The 18538-nt window shown below is 43.3% G+C and overlaps 1 protein-coding gene across 1 annotated transcript in view; it reads left to right on the forward strand.

The window, feature by feature from the left end:
- Positions 1–18538, forward strand: part of CALN1 (calneuron 1) — a 401744-nt gene that overhangs the window by 214677 nt on the left and 168529 nt on the right. The window contains exon 4 of the mRNA XM_061153364.1: positions 11590–11702. Within this exon, the coding sequence (XP_061009347.1) occupies positions 11590–11702 (113 nt within the window). The remainder of the gene's footprint in view (positions 1–11589; positions 11703–18538) is intronic.

Below are 18538 nucleotides of genomic sequence, written 5' to 3' on the forward strand. Positions count from 1 at the left end.
GCTTCAGTGCTCAGCATTCTTTATGGTCCAACTCTCATATCCATATGTGACTACTGGAAAAACCATAGCTTTGACTAGATGGACCTTTGTTGGCAAAGTAATGTTTCTGCTTCTTAATATGCTGTCTAGGTTGGTCATAACTTTTCTTCAAAGGAGCAAGCGTCTTTTAATTTCATGGCTGCAGTCACCATCTGCAGTGATTTTGGAGCCCAAGAAAATAAAGTCTGTCACTGTTTCCATTGTTTCTCCATCTATTTCCAATGGAGTGATAGGACCAGATGCCATGATCTTAGTTTTTGAATACTGAGTTTTAACCCAACTTTTTCACTCTCCTCTTTTATTTTCAACAGGAGGCTCTTTAGTTCTTCTTCACTTTCTGCCATAAGGGTGGTGTCATCTGCATATCTCCTGGCAACCTTGATTCCAGCTTCTGCTTCATCCAGCCTTGCATTTTGCATGATATACTCTGCATATAAGTTAAATAAGCAGAGTGACAATATACAGCCTTGACATACTCCTTTCCCAATTTGGAACCAGTCTGTTGTTCCATGTCCAGTTCTAACTGTTGCTTCTTGACCTGCATACTGATTTCTCAGGAGGCAGATCAGGTGGTCTGGTATTCCCATCTCTTAAAGAATTTTCCACAGTTTGTTGTGATCCACAGAGTCAAAGGCTTTAGCATAATCAATAAAGCAGAAGTAGATGTTTTTCTGGAACTCTCTTGCTTTTTCAATGATCCAACAGAAGTTGGCAAGTTTGATCTCTGGTTCCTCTGCCTTTTCTAAATCCAGCTTGAACATCTGCACGTTCACGGTTCACGTACTGTTGAAGCCTGGCTTGGAGAATCTTGAGCATTATTTTGCTAGCATGTGAGGTGACTCAATTATGTGGTAGTTTGAACATTCTTTGGTATTGCCTCTCTTTGGGATTGGAATGAAAACTGACCTTTTCCAGTCCTGTGGCCACTGCTGAGTTTTCCAGATTTGCTGGCATATTGACTCTGTGTTGAGTGCAGCACTTTCACAGCATCATCTTTTAGGATTTGAAATAGCTCAACTGGAATTCCATCACCTCCACTAGCTTGGTTCATAATGATGCTTCCTAAAGCCCACTTGACTTTGCATTCCAGGATGTCTGGCTCTAGGTGAGTGATCACCTGGGTGATTATCTGGGTTGGGAAGATCTTTTTTGTATAGTTCTTCTGTGTATTCTTGCCACCTCTTCTTAGTATCTTCTGCTTCTGTTAGGTCCATACCATTTCTGTCCTTTATAGTGCCCATCTTTGCATGAACTATTCCCTTGGTATCTCTAATTTTCTTGAGGAGATCTCTAGTCTTTCCCATTCTATTGTTTTCCTCTATTTCTTTGCACTGATCACTGAGGAAGGCTTTCTTATCTCCCCTTGCTATTCTTTGGAACTCTGCATTCAAAAGGGAATATCTTTCCTTTTCTCCTTTGTCTTTTGCTTCTCTTCTTTTCACAGCTCTTTGTAAGGCCTCCTCAGAGAACCATTTTGCCTTTTTGCATTTCTTTTTCTTGGGGATGGTCTTGATCACTGCCTCCTGTACAGTGTCATGAACCTCCATCCATAGTTCTTCAGGCACTCTGTTTATCAGATCTAATCCCTTGAATCTATTTGTCACTTTCACTGTATAATCATAAAGGATTTGATTTAGGTCATACCTGAATGGTCTAGTGGTTTTCCCTACTTTCTTCAATTTAAGTCTGAATTTGGCAATAAGGAGTTCATGATCTGAGCCACAGTCAGCTCCCAATCTCATTTTTGCTGACTGTGTAGAGCTTTTTCATCTTTGTCTGCAAAGAATATAATCAATCTGATTTCAGTATTGACCATCTGGTGACGTCCATGTGTAGAGTCTTTTCTTGTGTTGTTGGAAGAGGGCGTTTGCTATGACTAGTGTGTTCTCTTGGCAAAACTCTATTAGCCTTTGCCTGCTTCTTTTTGTATTCCAAGGCCAAATTTGCCTGTTACTCCAGGTATCTCTTGATGTCCTACTTTTGTATTCCAGTCCCCTATAATGAAAAGGACATCTTTTTGGGGTGTTAGTTCTAGAAGGTCTTGTAGGTCTTTATAGAACCATTCAATTTCAGTTTTTTCTGGGTTACTGTTCAGGCCATAGACTTGGATTACTGTGATATTGAATGGTTTCACTTTGAAATGAACAGAGATCATGCTGTCATTTTTGAGATTGCACCCAAGTACTGCATTTCAGACTCTTTTGCTGACTATGATGGCTACTCCATTGCTTCTAATGGGTTCTTGCCCACAGTAGTAGATATAATGATTATCTGAATTATATTCACCCATTCCAGTCCATTTTAGTTCACTGATTCCTAAAATGTCAATGTTCACTCTTGCCATCCTCTGTTTGAGTACTTCCAATTTGCCTCGATTCATGGACCTAACATTCCAGGTTCCTATGCAATATTGTTGTTTACAGCATAGGACTTTACTTCCATCACCAGTCACATCCACAGCTGGGTGTTGTTTTCTCTTTGGCCCTGCCTCTTCATTCTTTCTGAAGTTATTTCTCCACTGATCTCCTGTAGCATATTGGGCACCTCCCAACCTAGGGAGTTCATCTTTCAGTGTCCTATCTTTTTGCCTTTTCATACTGTTCATAGGGTTCTCAAGGCAAGAATACTAAAGTGGTTTGCTATTCCCTTCCCCAGTGGATCACGTTTTGTCAGAACTCTCTACCATGACCCATCCGTCTTGGGTGGTCCTACATGGCATAGCTCATAGTTTCATTGAGTTAAACAAGACTGTGGTTCATGTGATCAGTTTGATTAGTTTTCTGTGACTGTGGTTTTAATTTTGTCCACCCTCTGATAGATAAGGATAAGAGGTTTATGGAAGCTTCCTGATAGGAGAGACTGACTTACCTCTATGGTCAGGGAGCTTAAAATCCCTTATGTGCCTTGCAGCCAAAAGCACAAAACATAAAATAGAAGCATTATTGTAGCAAATTAAATAAAGACGTTTAAAATGGTCCACACCAAAACATCTGTAAAAAATAAAGTCGAAAAAATTTTCAAATAATGGACAGAGGAACTAAATAGACATTTATCCAAAGAGCCAACGAGTCCATAAAATGGTGCTCAATATCTGTTCTTTGTGATCCTAAAGTCAAGATTATTCTGAAGTCACTGCATCCATTTTCTCATAACTTACACCCTAATGTATTTCAGATCCGAGACTTTCTAGTCTACACTATTTTCTTAAGGTTAGAAATGACCTCACAGCTATTGGAGTAGAAGGCTAGTTTGGTGCTAGTAAGATGCATGGTCTGTCTTGACAGTTTCTCTTCTGCATGGATCCCTGAGGAAGATGTGCACATAGGAGCAGCAGGAATAAGGAAGAAAGTGCCCATGTATATTCAGCCTTGCTCATGGGCTGTATCCCTATGTAGAAAATAAGAGAGGAGGTAGGATGGCTGGGCTAACTCTCAGCAGATCAGGCTTGGATGGACCCATAGCATAGATGAACAACAATACCAGAGGAGTTTGGGCCCCAGCTGTGAGCACAAACTTTGCACACTTCCTGAGAGCCAGCCTTATTGATTACTTCCTGGTCCAATTGGAAGGGGAGTGAGAGTGAGCAGTGCCAAGGCGAGGACATGCCTCCACTCTCCACCAACTCCTTTCTTTATCCTCACTATCCCTCAGCTTTCTATTGTCCATGTGTGCGTGCTAAGTTGCTTCAGTCATGTCCGACTCTTTGTGACCCTGTGGACTGTAGCCCACCCTCAGGGCTCCTCAGTCCATGGGATTCTTCGGGCAAGAATACTGGAGTGGGTTTCCATGCCTCCCTCCGGGGATCTTCCCCACCCACAGATCAGACCCATGTCTCTTACATCTCCTGCATTGGCAGGTGAGTTCTTTACTACTTGCGCTACCTGGGAAGCCCACTTTCTACTGTGGTCAATTGCAATTTCCCATTTGGATGTAAAGCAGAAGTAAAAGCATCTTTTCTGTTATTCTAGGATACGTAAGAGATGTTAAAGCTCTGCTAAATGTCCAGCTCCCATGAGAAACAGGCTTTCCAGCATGCTGAGTTGCTGGAGGCAGGTGCATTGCTTGGGGTTGTCTGGGCCTTGGTGCTGCTTTGACAGGCAGGTTGAGGATGGGGCAGTTTAGGAAGTAGGAGGACCTAAGTATGTAAAATTCTGAGCGCAGAGGCAGAGGATGGAGAGAACATGCTAGTCCTTTCAGAATAGTGGCTGAGTTGGCCTGCTGCCCACAGTCAAGCCTTCACAAGGAAGAACCTTGCTTGTGTCACCAGCCGCTTTGAAGTCTCAATTAGATCCCTAACCAGGGATCAAACCCATGATCCCTATAGTGGATACGCTGAGTCGCAACCACTGGACTGCCAGGGAAATCCCTGTTTCTCTTCTTAAAAGGACACCAATCCTATTGGATTAGGGCCCCACCCTTATGACCTCATTTAACCTTAATCACTTCCTTCAAGTCTCTGTCTCCAAAGATAGTCACACTGGGAGTTAGGGATTCAACCAATGAATTCTGGGAGGACACAATTCAGTCCCTAACACATTATAAGAGGTTGATGCGGAAACATTAGGCATAAAAATTTCACTGGATGGAGTTGGTGGATAGGGTGATGCTCTCACTCCCCACTTGGACACTTCCCACTGACTGCATCAGGGACAAGCAGGGCTTATCTTCTCCTGTTCTCTTCCCATAGGAGTCCTTGTTCCAGCATGAAGGGAGGGTGGTTACTGCTCCAGTCACACGACATCCTTCCTGGGGTCCATAAGATATTTAAGGTGCTCATCTCCTCTTTCAGCTTGTTAGAACCTCCCCTCCCTTATGGGTTAAGGGTTCTACTGACTTTTAAGAAAGTGCACACCATGAGAGCTGCAAGTCAAGTTTTATTTGGGGGCAAAATGAAGACTATAGCCCAGGAGACAGCATTAAAGAGAGCCCTGAGAAACCACTGTGAGGAGACCAGGGGAAGAACTAAGTACATAGGCTATATACCTAGGATATTTTGCAATAAGGGGCTTCCCTGGTGGCTCAGCAGTAAAGAATCTGCCTGCCAAGGCAGGAGATGGGTTTGATTCCTGGGTTGGGAAGATCCCCTGGAGAAGGAAATGGCAACCTACTCCAGTATTCTTGCCTGGGAAATCCCATGGACAGAGGGGCCTGGTGGGTTACAATCTGTGAGGTCACAAAGAGTCTGACTTGACTTAGCATCTCAACAACAACAACAACAACAGTATTTCAATAAAGGGTAGGTAATCAGGAACATCAAAAGATTATTAATAATTGAAGAAAACCAGATATCTCGAGTTAAGGAATTTAGCACTTTTCTAAGTATGGGAAAATGCAAGAGTCTAAGCTCACTGAAATCATTCCTCAGGTATATACCTGAGCTATCTGGGGCCAGTATCCTGTATTTTCACATCCTATGTTCCCTCAGGGCTCACCACAGGGAGTGCCTGCAATCTGATGGCTGCTAGATGGCGGATGTTTTTTTCAGTCCTGAATTTCCTCAGGGCTCACCGGCTTATGTTGGAGGGCTGCAATTGCTGATGACTGTGATATCCTTGTTTACTGATATGGCAGGAAATATTCCATTTCTCAGCTCACTCCTGAGCCATTAAGAATTTCCAAATTAGAGCCTTTGCTCCTACCGTTGAGCTGCCCTAGCTCAATGCTTTTAGGTCAGTCCCAGCCCCTACTTGATTCTGCCCTGGGTGATGGATTGCAACCTCCTGGAGGGTAAGCCTGTGTCTATTCATCCCTCTCTTGCCCCACCATGCACCTCACATCTCCGTGCTTTTGGAACTGAGTCAGTTGATTGGAACCGAGTCTCAAGCAGACATTTCTTCTTCCTCCCAAGCTATCTCCTCATTACCCTTCTTTACCCATCATTTTTTCTGTATATGCCTTTCCTTCCTTTTATTTCGCAGGGATTTTTGTTGTTATTTTACCTCTCGGTGAAAGTTTCAGCTGGTTGGTCTTAACGAATGTCGTGCAGTCCTGGCCCTCCCGCAGCTTCTTGCCCTCGTTCAAGTTCATTACTCTGACTTACATAGCAGTGGGAAGCAATCAGATGTGGTCCTGGGCAGGTTAGCTTCCTGCCTGTCTTGCTAAGTGGATCATGATATTGGAAGCATGGGGGAGGTTAGGAATGAGTCCTTGTTGAAGTGAGTTTCACTGTTTCGCTCTGCACTTACTTGACCGTTAAAGGTTCGTAAAATGATTTAACCTAATGAAGCTTTTGCATTCGGAGTTCGCTGCATTCTGTGAAGGGTCGGGGGGGACGGTCTGGGAAGATGCCCAGTTTGTCTTTAGGGGCCACGTGAATCCAGAATGCCAGCCTGATGTCACCCTGCCAGGTGTGGTGGAAGAGGGTGCCTGTAGGATTGTATGGGAGAGACCTGGGTCCTCTGAGAACTGACCCTCCAAGGAGAATTACTGAGACCCTCATTGCAGGCAGAATGGCAATTTGGGGAACAAAGAGCTTTCAGACAGTGGTCATTTGTGTTAAAGCCTCTAAAGGCCATTTTCCCAGTTCCCACTAAATTCCTTCCTAAAAGTTCAGGTAGGAAAACATAATATACCCTCAGATGTTGCAGAGAGGTGTGAACCTGGAGCAGGAATTATACTGGGACCTCTGACATAGAGGGAGGCTTTGCAACATGGGGTTAATATCAAGAGTTCCAAGCTGATCCCTCAGCAGGCATATGCTAGCTGCCGAGCCTTGACCTAGCTCCTTTTAACCTCTTCTTGATGAAGTTTTCTCAAGGGTAGAATGTGGAAGGGCAGAACCTATTCACAGGGTTGGGATGGAATCACACACAATAATATATGTCAGACCTTGAGTTCAGTGTCTGGCATATGGTAAATGTTAAATCAATATTTCCTATTACTTATTATGACTCTTTTAAATGCTTAAGAAAGGCCTCCAGCAGCTGACCTGAGACTCGATATCTAGGCAAAAAGACAACTTAGATTTCAATTTGCCTCTTTGTGCCAGGAGCCATAGCACTCCCCAGCCAGGGAACGCTGGGCTCAGATGAATGAGTGTTGCTGACAGAGTCATACATCACCCGGCCTCCTGAGAGGCAGCAAAAGCATAGGCGAACTGCTGGGTTGGAAATCACTGCTCTGCTCCCCTGTGTGAGCTTCTGCAAGTTACTGAGCCTCTCTGTGCGTGAGTTTTCTCATCTGTAAAATGGGCCACTGGTAGACTTCAATGAACCAGGCTGTGCAATGTCTTTCAATGATGCCATGGTATCACTCAGTATGTTAGGTGTTAAGATCATCACCAGACTTCCCAGACTTTGCCTTGGCCAGTGGCTGGTTTTTGTATAAGGAACTTAGGGAGATATCTCTGAAATTGTACTCATCTCAGCACTCCTGGGATGGATGCAGGGTGGGGTGGGGTGGGGAGACATGGGGAAGAGTGCTAGGAGCAGCTTTGATAGCTTATGGGGTGTTTCCAGTCCTGCCTGTCCTTTAAACTAGGATCTGCTGAAGGGGACTTTTATTCAGTCTCCATCTGAATAGAATCTTGTACTCCTGGAAAGACCAGTGCTGAGCTGTGTATGTGAGGGAGGAGTCTTTGTGTACTGAGGGTCTGCAGAAAATGTGCAATATATACATGCTCAGGAGCCAGAGCTGAGAAGATCCCAAGAGACATAGAGAAAGTCAAAGAGTCATCCCTCTTATTTCTCCAACTATGGGCCTGCAGGAATCTCCCTTGGATCATTGATAGTGGGGGGGGGGGGGGGGGGGAGGGGCGGGCGGGGGGGAATGGAGGAAGGCAGTGGAGAATCACATTTTGACCAATAAAAAATTTGAGGTTCCAAATGTCTTCTGCTTAATAGCTAGAAACAAATCCTTTCATGAACCAGACCTCTCCTCCAACTAGTAGAAAGGCTCTGCCAAGTCCCCTGTGCCCCTGCGCTGTAGCTAGCACCCCCCTGGGGTTGCCCACCATGACCCAAGCACTTCCCTTGCAGTCAAGGGTTTCAGCAGCAAAAAAGCTGCTCCCTTCACTGAGGTCAGGATATGGTTGGAAGCGTCTCTTCCACTTGCCAACTTTGAGGCTGATGTTCTCAGCCAAGGGCACCATCAGGGAGTGAGTGCTCCCTGATGACTTTGACTAGGGTTCCATGTGGACCCCAGTTCCACATGCTGCTCTCCCAACACCTGGGTTGGGGGGGAAGTTTCAGAGAGGTGGGTGATCACTCTCCTCTTACCTGAAAGATAGATTGTTTAAAAACAGCCTCATCCTCCTGGTGCTCAGGTGCCTAATATACTGAGAAATATATATTGCACATGCTCTGGACCCCCCCCACCCCCATTCCATTCAGCTCCCAAGTGAAAGTAGTGCCTACTATAGCCTGGCCAGGAGCTTGTATGACCCAGCCCAGTGGATGTATTTTAGATAGGGTCTCATGAGTTCTTTATAAAAAAATTATCCACACCCTCGAGCTTCTAAACCTTTATGAACTGTTGGACGTTGCCCTGGGTGACAGACAGTTGGGATGATGCCCACTGTTACTAGACAAGCACCTCAGAAGGAGGTCTCAGAAGGAGAACCATAGTACAGTAAGTCCTCTGCATATGAACAGGTTTCACTAGTAAGTCCAATTTGTTCTTAAGTCTCATTTGTTCATAGGTACCCAACTAACACAATCAGCTAGATCATACTGTACTGTAATAGGTTTATAACACTTTCCACACAACTAATACATAAAAAACAAACACAAAAAATAAAGAAAACATTTCTCATCTTACACTAGTACAGCACAACAGCTGGAATCCAGGGGCTGGCATCAAGGGTTACCAACTGGAGGAGGGAGAGGAGGTGGGAGATGGTGGAACTGAAGGATTGTCAGCAACAGGAGACGGAGGGCAAGCTGTGTTTCACTCTCGCCTAACGTTGATGGCACAGATTCTGGTTCCTTGCTGGAACCAGATGCATGTTTGCATCTTTGAATGTTCACAACTTGACGACTGGCATGGAGGGGACTTACTATACTTGAGACACTATCTAGTCTAGTGTTTCTCAAACTACTTCCCCTTCCTTCTGTTCTTCTTCCTCTTGTCCTGCTCCTCCTTCTTGTTCTGCCACTCACCTGCTCAGGTGCCTTTTAAGACACTTGTTTCTCTAGTTGCCCCAACCCCATGACATTTTAATAGCACAGATATAGTGTGCATATGTCTCTTTACATACTGCGACCTTAGGAGGGCCACTAACCATTGTAATGCCTCAGGTATTTTTTGTCCCCTAAGAATCACTTTCCATCTCACTGAAGGTGACACTTGCTCTCTTGAGAATGCATCTTCTGGTCTGAGACTTTTTGGCCATCCAGCACCAGCTTTTTGTTTATTTATTTATGGCTGCACTGGGTCTTCATTGCAGCACACAGGCTCTTCACTGATACATGCAGGCTTTCTCTAGTTGTGGTGAGCAGAGGCTACTCTCTAGTTGCAGCAGGCAGGTTTCTCATTATGGTGGCTTCTCTTGTTGCAGAGCATGGACTCTAGGACACTCGGGCTTCAGTAGTTGGCTCAGGGGCTTAGCTGCCCCGTGGCTTGTAGAATGTTAGTCCCCAGAGCAAGGATCCCACGTCCCCTGCACTGGCAGGCTGATTCTTAACCTCTGGACCACCAGGGAAGTCCCCAGTGCCAGCTTTGAGTAGCAGGAGAAACTTGGGGTGAGCAGCGGGTTAGTGCGTGAATATAGCAAGTGTGACTGTCCTAGACTGGGAGCCATGTGGTGCTCACTCAGTGTGAATACCAGCAAGACTGGGCCATTCTCAGCTTCCTCCAGCTTTCTACTTTCACAAATACTGGATGATTTATCTTTGGGTAAACATCCTGGACTGCATTTAAGGTAGTTTCCTCGCTTTGTCTTTTTCTTTAAAAGTGAAGTTATTAAATGAAAATGAACCAGCAGGACACAGCATCTTGAATCCTGCTAGTCAGTATTCAGGGTGAGCACACCAGGGATGCAGAAGAGAGCTCATGTCTTCTCCACATCTCTGCCAGCATCGAACAGTGTTCTTTTTAGAAGTATTCGCTAGTTTGAAACGCAAGATGCTAACTTGTTGTCGGCTGATGATGACCAGCCAGGGTGAAGTTTTAGATCCTTTCATCTTATTGAACGGTAAGAGGTACATCCCTTTCTCAGTAGTCCTTGGACTGCCCCGCCCTAGTTGGTGGCTCAGTCTTCCCTTTCCCACTGACTTGTCATGCCTCTCCTATCCTCTTGGAAGTTTTATCTACACTGGGATCTGTTCCTGGACTGTCTTTTCTTGAATTATTGACATCTTGATGATGACATCCACCTGAATTTTGGAAGCAGGTTTTCAGCAAAGGCTCATGGAAGGCAAAGAAAATACAAGCAAGAGACATCATTCATTCTCTAAGGGCATGTTGAATGCCCACCGTGGTATCAAATATAGAGTCATTTCAGACTGGGTCCCTGGCCTTGCCGAGCTCACAATCTAGGTGGGAGACAGGCATGCACATTAGTGGCTGAGATAGAGGGTGATCAGTTCTAAACAGGTGCACATTAAGTTAGTAGGAGAGACAGAAGTTTGCCCAGCTCTGTCTAATGAGATGAGAAAGGGTCAGGAAAAATACCAAAAGAGAACATGATATTTCAGCTCCATCTTATGAAACAAGTTAGAGATCACCCAGCAAACAAATGGAAGGAACAGCGTGTACAGAGGTCTGGAGCTCTGAAATAGCATGGCGTCTTGTGCAGAGGTGGGGAGCAAAAGGTGTCAAAGGGCATAGTGGGACTTGAGGTGGGTGGGTTCTGAGGTGGCTTCCTTATTTTTGGTCAAAGATGCCATTGAAATTTATAAACCAGGATCAGATATGCTTTGGGAGAAGTAAACTCAACTGTGTGGAAGAGAGTGAGGAGGTGAGAATATGAGGACAGAAATCATTTTACTAGTAACACTGTAATTATTATTAGAACATTCTTGGAAGCATTTTCCTATCACAGTGTTTTTGGAACTGAATTAGCAACTGAATTAATGAAGAAGGTAGAGCAGCTACAGCTATTTAAGAACTGAAATCAGTGAGACTTGATGACTAAATATATGTGTGATTGACCAGTATGAAGGAAGAGATTGGGATGAAGGTGTGATTTCTCTCCTGTATAGCTAGGCAACTTGGGGTTCAGGAAATACAGCACCTGTGAGGTTGTAGGAGGTGTTGGTTGGGATTTAGATATAAATACTAACAAATGATTAGGGATAGGTGGTATTGGAGGTACTAATTGTTTCCAGTTTCTTGGTTGTCTTCTATTATTTTAAGAGTGTTGCACAATTTTCAGAAATGGTTCCAGCTCTTCGTTGATCAAGGTCATGCCATGGAGAAAAGCATGTAGATGTTTATTTCATGTTTATTTTATTCATCCACTCCAAGATGTTTATTTCATTATTTCAAATTATTCCTTGATTTTATTTCATGGAGATGTTTATTTCATATTTCCAGTGAAATAATGAAATAAACATTGGGTAGGTCAATTTCAGCTACTTTTCAACTCATATTTATATCTTCTCCTTCCAGGGGACGGCCAGGTGGATTTTGATGAATTCATGACCATTCTTGGCCCCAAACTGGTGTCTTCAGAAGGTCGCGATGGTTTTCTTGGAAACACAATAGACAGCATATTCTGGCAGGTGAGTTAAGACTTTGTTTAAATATTAGATTTGATAGTAAACATGGGTTTGGGACTAACATTTGACTGTGAATTTGGGGCTTCTGTTCAGCATGTGAAGCTCTCTTCTGGGCTCGATTGACATACACTCCTTGAACTGGACAGCTAAGTTGAGATCATACTAGGTCCCCTGAAAACAAGTATCAAAACTATACTCATTTAAGTCTTGGAAGAGTGAAATATCTCCCTATTTATTCCCTATTTCAAAGATAGTTTTGCATTTTGGGGAAATGAGATTCCCCCTCTTCTGGTTTACAAAAGCCTTTTTCCTGGAGACACTTAGGAAGGACATGTTGGTATTGCCTGTACTCACTGCCATTCCTGGTTCAGGAGGTCCTTGCTGAGAGGAGGATATGATTGCCTTGTGTGTTTGGATCCTATCTCTCAAGAGGACAGAATGGTTTTAGCTCAAAACTTGTATTTGATACTTCTCAATTTGCTTCTGTTTCTATCTGCAAGCTGTCTTAGAAATTCCAAGTAACAATGACCTTTGAATTATTTTGATGTGCTATAAGTCATTTCTTTATATTCTTTAACTTTAAAATACGAATGTTACTTTGTGATTATGGAATTTGGGGAATGGCTCATCAATAATTATTTTAAAAATTTGAGTATGATTTGTCAAATTAAGTTGAATTATGGTTTAGACATGTAAAATACCATTCCAACACAGGGTGGTTTCTTTGACTCCTTGATGTGCTTTTCTTCCTTAACTAAAGGTGCTTCTCTCGTCTAGTAAAGGACTGCAGCTGGGCGTGTGCCTCTAGTCTTAATCTGCTATCATCTTGCATAAAACCAACAGATACTTAGTAAGAACTTATTACCTATCCGGTAGTCTAACAGTCACTATGGGTTTTACAAAAGACTTTTAAGACAGTCCTTCATAGAGAATAGAGTGGTGGTTGCTAAGGGGAAGGAGGGTGGGGGAGAGTTGGGTTGGAAGTTTGGGATTAGCAGATGCAAACTGGTATGTGGAGAATGGATAAACAAGGTCCTACTGTATAGCACAGGGAACTATATTCAATACTCTATGATAAACCACAATAGAAAAGAATATGAAAAACAATGTATATATATGTGTAACGGAGTCACTTTGCTCTACAGCAGAAATTGATGCAATATTGTAATTCAACTATACCTCAATCCTGTTGGTTACAAAGGGCATCCGCCTTCAGTGGAGGGAGAGGACTCCTCCCAGTGAATACCCAGAGGAGGGGGTCACTGAGGACCACCTCGGAGACTGCCGACCACAAAGGGGAATGGGGCTGTAATTTGGCTTCAGCTTCCTGGCCTGACACTGCTGTCACGGCCTTTCATTTTTTTCAGGTTTTGGTTTCTCCCTATCTTAGAGGAAAACTGACCATGGATGTTCTCTGTGTTCTGAGAAGTGATCCCACCAGGCCCTAGGCTCACCTTGCAAATTAAGTCTGCTCTCGAGGGCTCACTCATTCCTGGCATTCTAGCCTACAGGGCCAAGGGGAGAAGAAAATCAAATGAGATTCTGCAAAAAGGGCTATTTATCAGTTGGTGCTCATCCCCAAAGTTTTGAGCCCCTGGCTCTTTGCGGGAAACTGGTTTCAGTGAAGATGGAATTGATTGGCTACTAACACGAGGGCCATGCCCCAGAGTCTGTGTCCTCCCTGGATACTTAGTCCTCTGGGTGTGAGGCTCACAGATTTCTTGGCTGCCAGTTCAGAACCTCTCTTTTATGTAGCAAATAATAACTTGTGGAATTCATATTGTCTTTTTCTCCTTTATTCATCAAAGTCCCGAGTGTTGGCTGTTATTGCTGTGATGTAGTTGAGCAGAACTTGGTGTACGTTAGTGGTGGAGAGGAGGTGAGGGAGGGGTGAGAGGGCCAGATGCTCGGTGGGGGTGGGGAGGGCTTTCATGCTCAACACTTAAGCTCCATTGCAACTGCAGAGCAGCGGGGTCCTCAAAGTCACTTTATTCTGCCAATCACTCGCACCACACACCACGAGGCCACTTGTACCCAAGAAGGTATCTACTGCAACAGATGCTTCCATGCCAGGAAGCATCTGCATCTCGGGTTCACCTGAGTCCCCACAACAGCCCTTCATCTTTCCTCCTCCATGACCTCCAGCGCTGTGCACAGCTGTGTTCTGCCATGAGCCCGCAGACTGTGGTAATGACCAAATGGCAGAGGTAATGACCAGCATCACAGGAGATCATGCCGCTCTGGTGATCTAGGTCCAACCAACACTTCTGTTAAACTCTTCTCGCTTTGAAGAGAGAGAGAGAGATGAGTCCCACCCTTAGCTAGGAGAGGAGCCAGTGGTGTCTTACCATTGGGACTTACCTGTACCTGTATGGGTAGAACACCTTGGCTCCTTGGCTCACATTTTTATCTTATGTATAGTCAAACTTCATTAAGACTTGATTAATTTACAGGGGTTTTTTTTGTTTGTTTTTTTGGGGGGGCCTGTGCTCGGTCTTCATTGCAGTTCATTGGCTTCTTTTGTTGAGGAGCACAAGTTCTGAAGCGCGTGGACTCAGTTGTTGTAAGCACATGGACCTTAGTTGCCCTGCGGCATGTGGGATCATGGTTCCCTGATCAGGGATCAAACCCGAATCCCCTGCATTCGCAAGGCGGATCTTTAACTACTGGATCACCAGGGAAGTGCCTAATTTACAGTTTCTGATTTAAGAAATGAAACACATCAATATTTAAGCAAATGGATCTGTTCAATGGATGGCATTGGATGTGTGGGAACAGGTTTGGGGCTGGAGGTTGAGAACAAAGAAACTCACAGGGCTTCCTGCTCTTTGTGCATGCTCCAGAGTGAGCTTTTGCTTGCCTGTTTACAAATAGGTCTAGTTTATCTCACAGCTGTGTGCTCAGGAAAGAAACACTCCAGAAAGCTCCAGGTACAATATGATGCCAAATCTGTTATGCATGAAAGAACTGGAAAAAATATGCCCGAATATTGACAGTGACGTTCCATATGTGATAGCATGATGAGTGATCATATCTTTCTGTATTTTTCAAAAGCTTGACAATGGGCATGCATTATTTGTATAATTAGAAAAAGAAGATGAAAGGAAAGTAAATATAGTCCCCAGCTAGTCAAATAACTATGAAGTATCTACAATGTGTTCATCTGTGAAATTGTAAATTATCTGCCCTGTGAGGTCAACCTTGGATAAAACTTGCAGGGAAAGCAAGTGAGACAGAAGAAATTATATTCATTCACATGAGGTGTTTGTTGCATGTGACCAAGACCTAGAAAATATCAGGATTTTGACTTTGTTCTTTTAAGGATAACTTGCATTCCAGCAGGCAGAGTCTCTTCTTACATCAAATCTGGCACCAACAGAATGGTTCTCTCCTCAATATTTTGTCAACGTGCCACTCTATCGAAGTTTGGGATCCAAAGCTGCTGTTCTTAATCATCTTAGGAACCTAAATAGCTTTCAGCAGCCATGCCCATCACGAGGCCTGTTAGATTGACAGCGAATGCTTGAATCCCCAAAGCAATTTTACTGCCTGTGAAATATGGAGCATGGAAAACTTAGCAGAGGTTCTCAGAGTCTTGTTCCTGAACCAGCAGCATCAGCATTGCCTGGGACTTGTTAGATTTGCAAACACCTGGATCCCACCCCAGAAACACTGAATCAAAAGCTCCAGGGTGGAGCTTTTGGGTTTTGGAGCTTTCTGGGTTTGGAGCTTTTGGGTTTTGGAGCTTTCTGGGTTCAATCTGCCCTCCAGGTGGCTCTGATGCTCGCCCAAGATTGAGAGCCACTGAGATTTCTAGTGATCCTGGCACGTGGGGCAGGCACCCAATAAGGCTTACTGGTCTAATTCAGACCTTGGTCATTTGGGGTTTTCCCTCACTTACCCATATTTATAAGTATCATTGGTCTTTAGTCCATATAACAGTATATGTTTTAACTGTTTCAAAAGACGGAGGAATTACATGTCAATATGTAGCTAATCTTCTAAGTAGGAATTGCCTTTCTAAGCATTAAAGCAACAGAAGAATCATAAATAAAAACTACTAAACTATTGAAAGGATGTTTCCGAAAATAATTGGGAGACTTCTCTGGCAATCCAGGGGTTTGTTAAGACTCTGTGCTCTCAATCCTGTGGCACTGGGTTCTGTCAGTGGTCAGGGACTAGCTCCCAGATGCCACAACTAAAGATCCTGCATGCTGCTACTAAGACCCAACACAGCCAAATAAATAAAGAAATAAATAGTTTAAAAAGTAATAGGAAAAAATACAGGAATAGACTAAGGTATATGTGGAGAGCATTTCTAAAACAATATGGAAACCTCTAGAAATGATAATAGATGAGTGGGATAAGAAATAGCAATTGATGGATACTTTACTTTAAACAAACATTAAAACAGTTCTCAACCTCACTAGAAATCTAAGGAATATCTACTAAAATAGTAATTGGATAACAGTTTTCACCTATCAAGTTGGAAAAGAATAAAACATATAATAGTGCTGTCAAGAGTGAGAGGAAATGGGCAAACTCATATACTACCAGTAGAAATGTAAATTTTAAAACTTTTCTGAAAACTATTTGGAGATAGTTTTCTACAACTTTTCCAATGTTAAACCCTATAATTAAAAATAATTCTACGTCTAAGACTCTGTCATATGAAATTAGTTAGAGGTGTAGAAAAATGCGCTTACAAAGATGGGATACTGTGCAATTTTTTAAAATAATATTTTCACTCTACAATCTAGAGATTTTAATTTACAGTGTAATTACATCCTTGTCCTACAACTATTATATATCCATTTATATTCATACAGAGACAAAAACTGGGGAAAATGTAGTAATTCTGACAATACTGTTTATTATGACTTGGAATAAATGTGAATGTAAATTTTCTTTATCCTTGTATGTAGTTTCTGAAATTTTTACAATTAGACCATAGGATCTATTCTGTTACTATTCAATGAAGTTAACAAAATCACACTGTAAAACAACTGTTTTCAGTGGCAAAAAAAAAAAGTGATTGGACTTTCTAATACATGTGTCCATTGCTATGGTAAATAAAGCACACAAAATTTACGTGAGAGTTCAAGTTTATAATCAAAATGGTGACTGCCAGCTGCCTGGAGGAAAAGAATTCAGGCAAAGCCTCTGAGAATCAGTGGTCACCCCAAGCAGCTGGGTGGCCACTTGTTGCAGAAGCCACAGGAGGCCTAGGCCAGCTGCAGTTCCCCAATGTATCAGTCACCTTATATCCAGTTAGTATTTCGAAAACTCACCCTTTAGAAGAATGTCTGCATTGAGTTCATAATCAGAAGAAAAATAATAAGTTGAAAGTAATTTTAAATATCCCTTCTAAATAAATTCATGATGGGTTCTCAGCTTTGTGGTTGGGTTGGGCTGACAGGTGACTTCAGCCAAAAAGAAGAAAACGTCACTGGTCATATTATCCAGGAAAGTCCTGGCTGCTGCTGCTGCTGCTAAGTCGCTTCAGTTGTGTCCAACTCTGTGCGACCCCATAGATGGCAGCCCACCAGGTTCCCCTGTCCCTGGGATTCTCCAGGCAAGAACACTGGAGTGGGTTGCCATTTCCTTCTCCAATGCATGAAAGTGAAAAGTGAAAGTGAAGTCGCTCAGTCATGTCAGACTCCTAGCGACTCCATGGACTGCAGCCTACCAGGCTCCTCCATCCATGGGATTTTCCAGGCAAGAGTACTGGAGTGGGTTGCCATTGCCTTCTCCAAAAGTCCTGGCACCAGTGACTTAATTCTTATGTCCAGTAGAATTTTCCCATGTTTCATGTAAAGTTATATTCTTTTTTAAATCTACTTAAAAGCCTAATACACAGGGTCTGTGTGTAATGTGAATATACTGTAGACCTCAGGAAAGCATAGAATTTTCATTCAAAGTTATCTAAATGGGGACTAGGTCTAGTAAGGGTAATATCTTCCATTCAAGTTCAGAGGGAAGAGAGAAAGAAACAAGGCAGGTGTGGAGCTGGTGGAGACCTCTTGGGATCAGGCTGATGAATCCTCTAAAATCCACAGTTCAGATCAGTTCAGTCACTCAGTTGTGTCTGACCCTTTGCAATCCCATGGACGGCAGCACACCAGGCTTCCCTGTCCAACACCAACTCCCGGAGCCTACTCAAACTCATGTCCCTCGTGTCGGTGATGCCATCCAACCATCTAGGGAAAACCACTAGACCAATCAGGTCTGACCTAAATCAAATCCCTTATGATTATACAGTGGAAATGACAAATAGATTCAAGGGATTAGATCTGATAGAGTGCCTGAAGAACTATGGAAGGAGGTTTGTGACATTGTACAGGAGGAGGCAGTGATCAAGACCATCCCCAAGAAAAAGAAATGCAAAAAGGCAAAATGGTTCTCTGAGGAAGCCATACAAATAGCTGTGAAAAGAAGAGAAGCTAAAGGCAAAGGAGAAAAAGAAAGATATACCCATTTGAATGCAGAGTTCCAAAGTTCAGCAAGAAGAGATAAGAAAGCCTTCCTCAGTGATCAATGCAAAGGAATAGAGGAAAGCATAGAATGGGAAAGACGAGAGATCTCTTCAAGAAAATTACAGATACCAAGGGAACATTTCATGAAAAGATGAACACGAGAAAGGACAGAAATGGTATGGACCTAACAGAAGCAGAAGATGTTAAGAAGAGGTGGCAAGAATACACAGAAGAACTATACGAAAGAGATCTTCATGACCTAGATAACCATGATGGTGTGATCACTCACCTAGAGTCAGACATCCTGGAATGCGAAGTCAAGTGGGCCTTAGGTGTAGCATCCCTACGAACAGAGCTAGTGAA

Source organism: Dama dama, chromosome 10 (assembly GCF_033118175.1).
Source record: "Dama dama isolate Ldn47 chromosome 10, ASM3311817v1, whole genome shotgun sequence".
NCBI lineage: Eukaryota > Metazoa > Chordata > Mammalia > Artiodactyla > Cervidae > Dama > Dama dama.